The sequence below is a fragment of the Ailuropoda melanoleuca genome, chromosome 4 (genome assembly GCF_002007445.2).
Source record: "Ailuropoda melanoleuca isolate Jingjing chromosome 4, ASM200744v2, whole genome shotgun sequence".
In the NCBI taxonomy this organism is placed as follows: domain Eukaryota; kingdom Metazoa; phylum Chordata; class Mammalia; order Carnivora; family Ursidae; genus Ailuropoda; species Ailuropoda melanoleuca.
In genome coordinates this window covers 106,922,418-106,935,979 of record NC_048221.1, presented here as the reverse complement: position 1 = coordinate 106,935,979, position 13,562 = coordinate 106,922,418, and the positions used below count along the sequence as shown (strand labels likewise).

The window sequence follows — 13,562 nt, the reverse complement described above, 5'->3', positions numbered from 1 at the left end:
AGGAAGCCCATCAGATGTTGACTGCGATCAGATATCAAGGAGGGGGAGTCCGGTTAAACTGACTTAGCAGGATCCTTGCTAAAATTGGACAATGCAAAAATGAACACAGAAGCCCAAACTTCCATGCCCACTTGAGAAGAGAGCTCAGAGGAGCCTGAGTGGAGTTTGGTCAAGGAGAGAATCTTTGTCAATAGTCATCTTTTTGCCTCATTTACAAGTTCTGAATAACTTAACAGCATTTATTATATAGTTTGTGACTGTTCTATTTGGATTTAGTCTTTCCATCGTATTTTATATTTCTATTTAATACTTTCCTCTTGATTTTTTTATTTCCTTTTCCCGAATTTTGCTAGATTGGTTTAATTTTCTTTGTCCATTTTTCTTTTTCTTGTAGTGGCCTGGAAGACTTTTTTATCCCATTGCTTTTGAATGCCTGTAACTTTATCCCCTTTTATTTCCATCACTATTCCCACATCCTGAAGGGTGAGTGCGAGTTCAGTGGAGGCAGCCCAAGTGTTATTCCCCCTTGAGCAGCGTAATCCTCCCACCCCCAGACCCAGTCCCTGATAACTCTGAAGTTGCATTTTCCAGGGCTTTGTGGGGAAAACTTAGTACTGGCTATGTCAAGGACTCCTCCTAGTTTTGCAATGGAATGGAAGATTCTAGATTTCAGTTTCTCCATCAATTCAATCACAAAATTGAAATTTTTTTTTTAAAAATTTAAATATTTGTGATTTTCCACAAATGTTTTTTTCTTCTAATAGGACCCTTCCTGATTTTCAACCACACAATAAATTTATTCTCATTTTTATATTTCTTCTATCATTGCAAGGGGGATTTTGAGCAAGTGGTAGACAGATTCATTATATTTAACTTTAAANAGGCAGATCCATTATATTTAACTTTAAAGTCCAATTATTCCTTGTTTCAATCAGTTGTGTTTCCGTGTAGATATTTGTGTGCGGGTGTTTTCCTGTAGGCCTGCCCTCTTCCCATCCTTCTGTCTTGTTTGGAACTCTAGGTATCAGCCAGGATAATCAGGACACTGGGGGGAGGAGGGAGAAGGAGGACAATGGAGAAGGGAGTGATCTGTGCTCCCTCTTTCACCAGCACCAGACTAATAACCTGTATATGCTGATTAGGATGGGAGGGAGAGCCAAGAGCCAGCCTAGTTTAATCCCATTTATTTTTAAAATTTTTTTATTTAAATTCAATTTAATTAAAATATACTGTATTATTAGTTTCAGAGGTAGAGTTGAGTGATTCATCAGTTGCATATAACACCTAGTGCTCATTACTTCAAGTGCCCTCCTTAATGCCCACCACCCACCTCCCCTCCAGCAACCCTCGGTTGTTCCCTGCAGTTAAGAGTCTCTTATAATCTGCCTCCCTCTCTGTTTCCATCTTATTTTATTTTTCCTTTCCTTCCCCTATGTTCATCTGTCTTGTTTCTTAAATTCCATATATGAGTGAAATCATACAGTATTTGTCTTTCTCTGACTGACTTATTTCGCTTAGCATAATACCCTCTAGTTCCATTCACATCGTCGCAAATGGCAAGATTTCATTCTTTTTGATGGCTCAGTAATATTCCAGTGTGTGTGTGTGTGTGTGTGTGTGTGTGTGTGTGTGTACCATATTTTCTTCATACATTCATCTATTGATGGACATCTGGGCTCTTACCATAGTTTGGCTATTGTGGACATTGCTGCTATAAACTTGGGGGGCAGATGTCCCTTCAAATCACTATGTTTGTATCCTTTGGGTAAATACCTAGTAGTGCAATTGCTGGGTCATAAGGTAGCTCTATTTTTAACTTTTTGAGGAACCTCCACACTGTTTTCCAGACTGGCTGCACCAGTTTGCATTCCCACCAAGAGTGTAAGACAGTTCCCCTTTATTTGCATCCTCACCAACATCTGTTGTTTCCTGAGTTGTTAATCTTAGCCATTCTGACTAGTGTGAGGTGGTATCTCATTGTGGTTCTAGTTTCTATTTCCCTAGTGCTGAGTGATGTTGAACATTTTTTCATGTGTTCTGCTGGCCATTTGTATGCCTTCTTTGGAGACATGTCTGTTCATGTCTTCTGCCCTTTTCTTGATTGGAGTTTTTGTTTTTTGAGTGTTGAGTCTGATAAGTTCTTTATAGATCTTTATAGGAGCCAATTAAAGAAGGATCCAAGTTAAGATGATGGATTAAACACATACATTCCATCACAATACCTGTTTGTTAAAAAAAAAAAACAAAAAACAAAACAAAAAAACACTAAAATACAAAAAAGATTTTTAAGAATATTATTTTAGAGAAAGAAACACAAGGACAGGAAGAATAGGGCAGGAGGCAAGAGCAGCACAATATTAGGTCAAGTGGCAACCAAGTGACCCACAGAGCTGAATAGAAGAGCTAATGGGAACAGAAAGCACAGATCAGAATCCTTCTGGATGGGATCAGGATTATACATGTTGAAGGCATGAGGCAGTGTTGGACAGTGGGCAAGAAAGATCTGAGCCCAGGTCCTTACCGCAGATGAGCAAGACTGGGTGGCGTGTGGGGGATGGGAGCAGTCAGGGCTAGGTCCTGAGCCAGGAGGGAGAGGGCAGAGTGCCCATGAGGGACCTGAAGATTTGAAACAGAGAAGAAAAAAAAGTATGAAGAACCAAGCCTGAATTCATCAATTTCACAACTGCATCCAGAGCTAGCCCATTCACAGTAGTTGTCCATGATGGGTTTCTTGGTGGTAGGTTAAGAGAGGACACAGGGCTAGGATTAGATGCTAAGGGGACAAACAAAGGGAGAGCAGGGAACTCCAGGGCAGAGTTCAAGGGACCTAGCACTTGTGTATAACCAACCAGAAACCACAACACGTGATATGTAAATCTGGGTGGCTGAGCCTCTCCAAGGGTAATAAACCCCAGCACTGATACTGCTGTTTTCTTTTTCACTCCAGGAAGACAGAGAATACCTGCGGCCTGCATGTCTTCTTGGAAACATGATGAACGTCTATGTTTTCCACAGCAGGCCAAAGATCTTGGGTCATGTTTATGGCACAAACGTGCACATGTTTGGGCAAAGGACTTTGCTTCTCTCAGCACCTCTTTCTTCAGAGATAAGTGGAAACAGACACAGCTCCAAAGCCACAAGGAAGCAGCAATTTCTCAAGTGACCTCCTCTGTCTCCCTTCCTCTCAGCTATGGAGCCAGCTTTACCCCTTAGGAATTCAGGACAGATGTCAGTTTGTGGCACTCCACCTAGAAGACTGGCAATTGGTCAAATTCTAGGCACCACTGAATGTGGACTCCAGAATTTTGTCTTCACCTTGTGGGCTATCAGCTTAAATCAAGGACAAATGACAGCCATTACAATCCTACGGAGGAGTCAAGCTGAAGTAAAAAGAATCACCTACCTTGGACTCTACTGTGATTGATGAGCTAGAAAAAAATATTGAACCACAGACTTCAAGATGGATTATCAGATACAAATATTCCAGAGCCAGGTAAGGAAGCTGCCATCCCTTAAACCTTGCAAAGAGGAAAATTATGCGACATGCCTGACAAGCTAGGTGACTTACTATATGTTACTGCTGCAAGTGAGGTGGACCTCTCCAAACAGGATGGTTCATTATGCCAAATAAAAAGCAAAAATCATGTTCTTGAAATGTTAGATGTGAAGAACACTGATAAGATAGTTCACCAATAGTTTTCAGGATGACTTACAGGTGGGCATTTGGTGTCTCTCTCATTCTTCCTCTCTCTCCCCTCCTCTCTCTCTCTCTCCTCCACAGCAGTTGAGAATTTATTCTAAGAATCTAACTTTGCTGGGGGCCAAATGGGAAACAGCTTCAGTGATGAGTTTGTTGGAATGCTCCCCCCCAAATTTCTATTTCCATCACTCTTATATACAAATTCAAGAACTTCTCAGACTAGATTATTGGCATTTTGACTTTCCTCAGTAAAATCAGTATTATCAAGGTCCATCATGGACATTTTGTAGAATAGTAGATCCTGACAGAATCTCACGGATGCTTCAAAGACAACCTTTGCCTTCGAATAATAAACCATACACATATTAAGTATCTCAACCATTTCTCAGTGACCCATGTTATGTTACACCATCACAACAGCCATTCTTTTTTTTTTTTTTAATTTTATCTATTTATTTGACAGAGATAGAGACAGCCAGCGAGAGAGGGAACACAAGCAGGGGGAGTGGGAGAGGACGAAGCAGGCTCATAGCGGAGGAGCCTGATGTGGGGCTCGATCCCATAATGTCGGGATCATGCCCTGAGCCGAAGGCAGACGCTTAACTGCTGTGCCACCCAGGCGCCCCTCACAACAGCCATTCTTATCGATCATTACTATATGTGATCAATAAAATAGTTTTTGCCACAACGGTTTTTATAAGCACTTTTTATTAGTAGCAAATACTGTCTTAGTACAATCATTCAGTTGTACTCTTCAAATTAGATCCCAATTTCACATTAGGTCCCAATTTCACATTATTCATTGAGGAACATAAACCTTTGTAGAGTCTTGTCATCTTTATCATTCCCATTTCCCAGCCCCTACATCACCCCCACATCTCCTATGTTTGCAAAAGAGTATCTCCTGTGCAGAACCAGGAAAACCACCTTTTTTGCATTCTCAATCTAAAGGTTATAGAAGAATGTTTAATTGACAAAGAAAACTCATGTATGTGTGTATATCATTTAAAATTATATTTATACACTGTACACGAATACTGAGAATTCTGGTAGGCAAAGTCAGAGCTTACTCTTTATCAAAATTTATGCAGCTTATTGTTCCTGAAAACCACAAAATGAATGTATTCACCTAACTTTTAAAAAATTAGATAATCTACAGTGTCACTGCTCTCCTCTTCCTAAGACACACCTCTGTAAGCCCAGGAGATAGCTACTGAATATAGCTCATTACCTGCATTTCTATTCATATATATCCATTAAAATAGAATCAGAATATCACACAAAACATACCATTCCATAGCCTGTATTTTCATGAACACCTACCACGTGACCATATAGAAACCCACTTCATCCTCTTATTGGTTGCTTAGTGCTCCATTACAAAGCTCTAACATAATTAGTTTTACCAAATTCCCATTGATAAAGATTTCAGTTATTTTCCATTTCTTCAACTTTTAAACAACATTTCAAGGAGCAATCTTGTACACATATTTGAGCACATTTGTCTACTCATTTCCAAGCCTAGGACAATTTACGGAGTTTCTTTTTCCTTCCCCCACCCCAGTGTTTTCTGCCATGCATGCTGCTTGCATTGGGTTTTTCTACTTCCAGGGCCAATTAAGTGCATGAGCTCTGAGTTCCAACCCCAGCTCTGCCACTCACTGCTATGGTGAAGTTACTTAAAGTCTCTGCACTCAACTTTCCTCATTTACAGAATAGGGAATATATCAGTTTCTAGGTCCTAGATCTGGGGGGATAATTAAATGTGGTGATTCGTGTACAATGTCTGACACTTTGTAAGTGCTCAATAAATGTCAAATACAATGATTGGTATTGCTTGCATCTCTATAGAGAAAATCACTCTATCCTCTTTGGGATCTATGTTGACTATGCCCTCAGTCAACTATTTTGCACACCAAATGTCCACTTAACAGTTGCTCACTTCTCTCTATCTCCAAGATTCCTCTCTTTCCTCATCATCTGGGGAGATCTGCTGCTGATTTTGCTATGAAAGACAATGGCAAAGCGCTTGGTGACAGAATCAAGGAAACCTACCCCCACCCTCAGAGTTACAGTTACAATTTCCCTTGTAAAACTTACAATTGCAGCAGTCAGTATTAGTCCTTGGTCTATTATAATTTATTAGCTCTGGTCCATTATTGATTTTCAACTATTCATTGTTAGGTGGTTTTTCTTCCTTTATTCTGCAAATGTTTATTGAACATTTGCCAAGTAAAGATATGGACTGGGTGTTCCAAATACAAGACAATGAAACATCAATTTAGAATCTAGTAGGGTAGAAAGAATCTGACAGCAGATAAGAACAATTAGGCTTTCTAGATCTGCCTCTGTGCTCTGCCAAGGAGAGTCCACTTGTTGGGGGAAAATCCAAGAGAAGGTCTCTTGAGTTGAGTTTTGAAAGAATTCATTGTTCACAAGCTAACGAAGGTGAGTAAAGGAGTTTCCAATCAGAGAGAGAGAGTTTTATAAGAGCTGGAAGCCACAGAAGAACTGTAAGAAATTGAGCATGGTGAGAGGAATGTATGCTGAGGTGGGGATGGAAGGCTAAGAGGGAAACAAGACTGCAGTAAGTGGAGCTGCACTTAAAATGAGATCTTTAATGTCCTTGATGGGGCTACTGTGGAAACACCATGGATGCCATGAATCCCTGGCAGCTCCAAAGACAGTATGCACTTAGTTCAGCTCATCGAACATGGTGGGTACCCGCCTGACAAGAGATGACCAACGAAGTCTACTTTCTACTCTATTGATCTTTGTTTTAGGGGCTCCTGGGTGGCTCAGTCAGTTGGGTGTCTGGCTCTTGGCTTCAGCTTGGGTCATGGTCAAGCCCCACACAAGGCTCCACACTCTGAGCACAGCATGAAGTCCTCCATCTCCCTCCACCTCTGCCTGTCTCCCTCCATCCCCCACCCGGCTCACACTTTCATTCTAAAATAAATAAATAAAATCTCTATTGATCTTTGTTTTAGTTTCGTGTGTCATCTATAGCTTAATGCCAAAATACCTTTCAAAGTAAAACACGGGCCTTGATCTGATATACATTTAGTCTACCTTTTTTGAAACAACATCATGGCAAAGGAGGGGTTCAAATAGGAAAACATTCTTTAATAATTCGTAACTGAGAGAAATGAGGATCCCGTAATTACATTGAATGAGGTTTATCATTTGCAACAGCTCCCCCACCTCCAGGAGAAGGCATAAAAGAGTGTTGTTTGTTTTCTCTGTAATTGTCATTCAGCCTACTTTTAATAAAGAAAGAAAGAAAAAGAAAGAAAGAAAGAAAAAAAAAAGAAAGAAGGAAAGAAAGAAAGAAAGAGAAAGAAAGAAAGAAAGAAAGAAAGAAAGAAGAAGAAAGAAAGAAAGAAAGAAAGAAAGAAAGAAAGAAAGNCCCATTCAGCCTACTTTTAATAAAGAAAGAAAGAAAAAGAAAGAAAGAAAGAAAAAAAAAGAAAGAAGGAAAGAAAGAAAGAAAGAAAGAAAGAGAAAGAAAGAAAGAAAGAAAGAAAGAAAGAAAGAAAGAAAGAAAGAAAGAAAGAAATAAGAAACAGTCCAGATATGGTAGACTGCTAAAGAAAGGGACCATCAGGCCATAGACATAAATAGATACATCCTCTTCCAGGATTTTAGATCTCGCCTAAGGAAACATTCTCTGTCAGGGAAGCCCTGGGCTTTCCACACCTGCTGAGAAAAGAGTGAAGCTTCAGCAGCTGACCCGGGGCTCAGTTCCCCTTCAGTAAGAAGGGTTTTTATACAGTGACACAATGGGGAGCTATCACTGTGTTGGACGTTCGGCGCAGGAACCAAGGTGGAAATCAAACGTGAGTAAAATCCAAACCTTCCTTTCTCAGTTGTCTGTGTCTTATAATCCCTATGCCTGTGAACGGATCTATAGAAGCGGATGCTTTGAAAGCAGGTTCTGACATCCTCTGGGGCAACGATAAAATCTGTAAACAAACTGGAAAATTGGTGGCACGTTTTCTATGAAGAACAAAATTCAGTCCATGAGTGAGGATAACTCATCTAAGTGATAGTTTCAGAAATTTACTGGCAAGCATAATTACACATTCTAAAGAGAGCCTTGCTCAATTGTCAGAAAAGGAAACTCAGTTTTTGTATAGGGGGGAAGTTAGAAGGAATTACTGTGTGTACACGTTCGGCCAGGGGACCAAGCTGGAGATAAAACGTAAGTATTTTTTTCAACCGATTCTTCACTGTTTCTAATTGGCTTGCTGCTTTTTTTTTTTTTTTTTTTACTTTTATGTGTTCTAATTAGTTACCTGTCAGGGATAAAACAAATTTCATTCCCAGATTAGGTATAGAGGAGGGAAAATTGTTCCACTGGAGGCTAGCTGAGGGCTAATTTTTAAGATTTCCAAATCAAAGTAGGGTTACTGGGGAGAGAGGCTTGCTACCTTTTCAGGGAGGGTTTTTGTAGAGATGGAGGTTAAGAGAAGTCCCTGTGGTTCACTTTCGGCCAGGGGACCAGACTGGAGATCAAACGTAAGTACATTTTTGCTCAATTTTTTGTGAGGTTTTTGTCCTGTTGTATCATTTGTTCAAATTTGTGACATTTTGGTAAAATGAGCCATTCCTGGTGACCCAAAAGTAAATAGCAGAAAAACAGAGAATAACCACCTTTTCAGCTAAACAAATTGTTGAGTTTGTGATGAGAATAGGCTTTGTGAGGGAGAATGGAAGAGAAATAGCTGGATTTTTCTCTGAACTGGCCTTTCTACTATGATTGGCGTCAGAAGGAGGTTTTTGTTAAGGGCTAAGTGTCAGAGCCCTCGCTGTGGCTCACGTTCGGCCAGGGGACCAAGCTGGTGATCAAACGTAAGTACACTTTTCTAGTCCTTTTCTTGTCGATTAGTGAAATTTGGGGGTTTTCATGTATGGGATGTGAGTTGAGGTCAGTTCCGAAGAGAATGGGATTCTTCCGAAAATCAGATGAGTAAGGTACTAAAAATCAGTTTGTCTCAAGGAAGAGCGAAGAGCTAGTTAGTTGACATGGCATCTAAATTGCCAGATTTTCTGTTTCCATCAATCTAATTAGCTTAGCAGCAAACAGAGGTTTTTGCTGAGGGGAAAGTAATTAAGCTAATACAGTGGACCACCTTTGGCCCAGGGACACGTCTGGAGATTAAACGTAAGTAATTTTTCTCTATTGCTTGTTGAAATTTGGGTCTCAATGCCAGTACTGACTTTTAGAGGCTTACGTATGAATTTGTGCAGATGAGTACATGAGACTATTTCAGATTTATCACCAACTTCCAAAGTAAAACTCAGCTGCAAAAATGGATTTGTACAAAAAGATTAAATTGTAAGATTCAAAAGGAAAAAAATTAGTATAGATGAAAAAGAATCTTTGGAGCTCAAGAGAAAAAGCAAACTAATTTTTGTTGCGTTTTGCCAAATGTTATATTGATTTTTGCTCATTACATATGATACAGAAATTTATTTCTTAGTCTATTTTCTCTCCTCTGATAAATTATTTTATAAGATAACAATTAAATTCAATAGACTGCATGAAAAGTCAGTAAGAAGTTAGAAAAGTATACTTGTTTGCCATGTAAAAGATAGTTTGAGAACCAGCAGCAATGCCATCTTTAGAGTCTAAAATGAGTGATAAATTGTCAATATTCAGAAATTCTACAGAGAGTCTATATCTTGAGAGATACCGCCTTTTTAAAAATCCAATTTCTATATTAGACGAACTGTGAAATGATTTCTTATCATAATGGTGAAAAGATGGTTGTCGCCAAAATCCGTTTTTTAGAAATTCATTTAAATGAAGGAAAATAAAATAATTGGTTGTTTTAAATGCCCATGGATTTGTAGAAAAATACTAAATAGTTTAGTGAGTGTGTTCTTTTATTTATCTTGTTACTACCTGTCATTTTTTTATGCCGCCAAAGAGGCCACGGCACGGCTTGCGTGGTCTGTAGGCCTCATGGCGGTCTTCTGTCATGACTGAATGACTTTCGTGACCTGGCCACTGTGCCCATGTGGCAGTGAGCCTAACGGCTAAAGGCCACGGTCTGTTCCACTCTGTTCTGGCGGCTTTTCCGACACAGTGATACAAGTCATGGCGCTAACAGAAAAGAATAGAAATGGGTGGGCGCTGAGCTAACATGGAAAAAATAGGGAGAAATCTGATTTATTAGAGATTTCAGAACTAAAATTCACATTCATTAGTATATCCTCTTACTGAAAATTTTTTTATGAAAAACTTAAAGCTACTTTTTTTTAACAACATGTAAAAATTTCAATCTCCTCTCATCAAATATATCTAAATAACAAAAGCGCAATCTAAAAGAAAGAAATAAATGTAACTCCTTCAGGGTAAAATCCCCATCAGCAAAAATCTAATTTTAAGGCCATCTGCCCACTCCGGTTTTGACCAATCATTTTTTTACTGAGTTCACATTTAAACACTGTTAGAGAAAAGATAAATTTGTGACATGTTTTTAATTTTCAAAAATATAATGGCTTGGGAAGGATTATGTTTCAGTTGTACAAAATATCTCCTCATAGACAAATGCCATTAAAAAGACTAAATATAAATGTATTTTCCAATACCTTCCTTCTGTGATAGAAATTTTTTAATCTGGGTATTTTATCCCATACCTTCTAAAATAGTTCAGTAATTTTTTGTTGTTTACTTCAGCTCATTTCAAAAATGATGTGTAAGAAAGATTATTTTTGGTCTGCAACAATTAAATAGGACTATTTTAGAGCTGTTTTAAAACTCTGAAAATTCTTGCAGAGCTATTTAAACTATGTAAGTATTTTAAACTATTTTAAAACTATCTTAGAGACTTTTAAAAACTTTTTTACTAATTTTAAACTCCATTAAAAGCTAATAAAATGTCTTATAAGAATTTCCATATCAAATGTACTAATTGTTTAAATATTTTAATGCAGGATGGATATTTTAAAGGTGTCAGGATTTACCCAGATAGGAGTATCTTCATAGAATACGTTCCCTCCTTTTTTTCTAGAACTCACACTATTTTGCTGCCAAAGCTGTTTTATAAAATTCTCTGAAAAAATTAGTAATGAAGATTAAAAGAGAAAAAAATATCAAAACATAAAAAGTTCAGTATCTTAGGTTGAACTTCTTGGTTAATAGAGGTTAACTTCATAAAAGCCTGTTCACTTATCTGCAGTGTTCTTCCAGCAAGGGAGTTCTTGATTTGTTATTGTAGCTCTTGCTCTCCGACGAGAGGGCCTGAATGCCCACCAGGGGGATTTCCAGGAGGCCATCTGGCAGCTGCTCAGGGTCAGAACCGAAGCTAGCCAGTTCCTCGTAGGCAGGTGGCCAAAGTTACAGTTGACCCCCCCCCCCCGGCCCGGTCTNTGACCCCCCCCCCCGGTCTGGTCTGTTATCACCCCACGTGATGACAGCCATCAGACCAGGGCTCTGTCTTCCTTCGAGGCCTTTGTGAGAGGTGGGAGAGTTGCCGGCCTGATCACAGAGGGTGACGGGGGTGCACCCCAACCCAGGCACAGACTCAGGGCTTGGAGCCACTCTGTAGGGTGGGTCTGGACCTCACACACTCAAAGAAAACTCAGGAAGGATGAGGCAGACTGCTATCACTGCACAGTTCTGGGAGAGCCATGGGGGAAATGATCTGTGTAAGGGGGTCCAAGACCTGTTCTCACTTCTCAACTCTGAGGGGGTCAGATGAAATGGCTCTTGTGTCTTTGGCTGAAGCACTCGTGTTTACTGCAGAAGGGCAGTAAGGTGAGGTCGGAAAAGCAAAGAGTCCTTAAAATGGCTGTAAAGATTCAAACAAAACAATTTAAAACTTTCTTAAGAGGTAGGAGCTAGAGAAAAACTCAAGATGGTGGAGATGAGAAATCTACTCCCTGGCCTCCCTCACTGCTACACAGGATAAGCTGCTCTGTCTGTCCCTTCTGGGCTCTCGGATTGCCCACAAACGATATACCCAAGTGGAGAACTTCCCTGTTACTTAGAGACCATTCTCTGTGTTTCCTTCATCAGGGAATGATGCCCAGCCATCCGTCTTTGTGTTCCAACCGTCTCCGGACGAGTTACACACAGGCAGTGCCTCTGTCGTGTGCTTGTTGAATGGCTTCTACCCTAGAGACATCAACGTCAAGTGGAAAGTGGATGGTGAAATCCAAAACACAGGCATCCAGGAAAGTGTCACAGAGCAGGACAGCAAGGACAGCACCTACAGCCTCAGCAGCACCCTGACGATGTCCAGTACGGAGTACCAAAGTCATGAGAACTACTCCTGCGAGGTCACTCACAAGAGTCTGCCCTCCACCCTCATCAAGAGCTTCCAAAGAAGCCAGTGTCAGAGTGCAGCCTAGCCGGCCCCACCACCTGCCCCTCAGTCCCAGCCTCCCTGCCTCCCCCATCAGGCCTCTGGCCCTTTCCCCATCAGAGACCCATGCCTGTTGCAGGCCTTTCTCCCCACCTTAATGCCTCCCCCTCTTTGGCTTTAATCATGCTAATAATATTTGGGGGGAAATGAATAAATAAAGTGAATCTTTGCACCTGTGATTTCCCTGTTCTTCCTGATTTAATGGTTGGTATACATTGTTTTTTTCTAATTACCCAATTTATCTCCTAAGGAACTAAATATTGAGTTACTATAAAATACACCATCATTTATAAAAATCCTCATCTCCCATTCTACCCTACGCTACAGTCCTCTACAAGACACTCTTCCATGAAAGCCATAAGCCACCTGTTTTCATCTCCCACTCCCCTGGGCCATGGCATAGAAGGTCTGTTTCCTCATTTTACCCTCTTCCGCAGGCCCTCTGTGGCCTTTTAAGGGTGACAGCCCTTATAGTCACATATCTTTTGATCGAGTTGAATTTACCAGGAGAATTTACTGAAAGCAAATTTTTCAAAAGAAAGAAACATCTATCAAGAGTCATTCATTGTAACATTATATAAATCACAAGACAATTAAACGATCTAAATGAACAAGTAAGGAAATGTTAAAGTCCTTTATGGCCCTTCAACTTAATGGAATATGATGTATCTATCTGCCAAAGACCACACTGAGCACTTTCCACAAACCTAATTTAAGTCTCACTACACTGCAAAGTCAAAAATGTTCATTAAAATGTTGGGCAATTTCTAGAAAGCTACGAGAGATTCTTCATACAGTATAACCTAGCAATCCCACTCCTAGATGACTGTGTCTCTGTCCACCAAAAACCTGTGTAAAATTTTTCAGAGCTGCTACATTTATAAAAGCCGAATACAAGAATTTTCCAAATGCCCACTAATAATAGAATGGGTCACTAAGTTAGAACATGTTTACACACTGAAATACCATTACAGAAGGAGAATTCTAAAATTGTAACTATACCTAGTGGCATAGATGAATCCCATAAACATGACAATAAGCAAACAAAACCAAACACAAAAGATATATTCTATCTATTTTCATTTATATACAGTTCAAAACCAGTTAAAAATACAATGAGAAATTGAGATGGGGATTACTTTTGAGTGTGGGGTGAGGCAGTGCCTAGCAGGAGACTGGAAGGGGTTTCTGGAGCTTTGTTAAATAATGTGGAAATTTGTCAAGTTGTACAATTACATTATAATCTGCGCACTATTCTCTGTGTGTGTGTGTGTGGGTATATATATATATATATATATATATATATATTANTATATATATATTACTTCAAAATAAGTTCACATCAAGAAATATCTTACACCCAATTTACAGAGAAGAGAGGCTAAGGGCAGGGCCTCACGGCTGGTCAGTGGTGGGCCCGTGATCAAATCCCCACCTGCCTAACGCTGCTCTCTGGAAATCTATACAATTCTGCCTTCCAGTGC

General features: G+C 39.8%; 1 gene segment (V, D, J or C); it reads left to right on the top strand.

The window, feature by feature from the left end:
- Positions 1–12,257, top strand: part of LOC100481011 — a 92,721-nt gene extending 80,464 nt beyond the window's left edge. The window contains 2 exon segments of the V gene segment in view: positions 7,867–7,904; positions 11,730–12,257. Coding sequence covers positions 7,867–7,904; positions 11,730–12,064 — 373 coding nt within the window.
- The last annotated feature ends 1,305 nt before the right edge of the window (positions 12,258–13,562 follow it).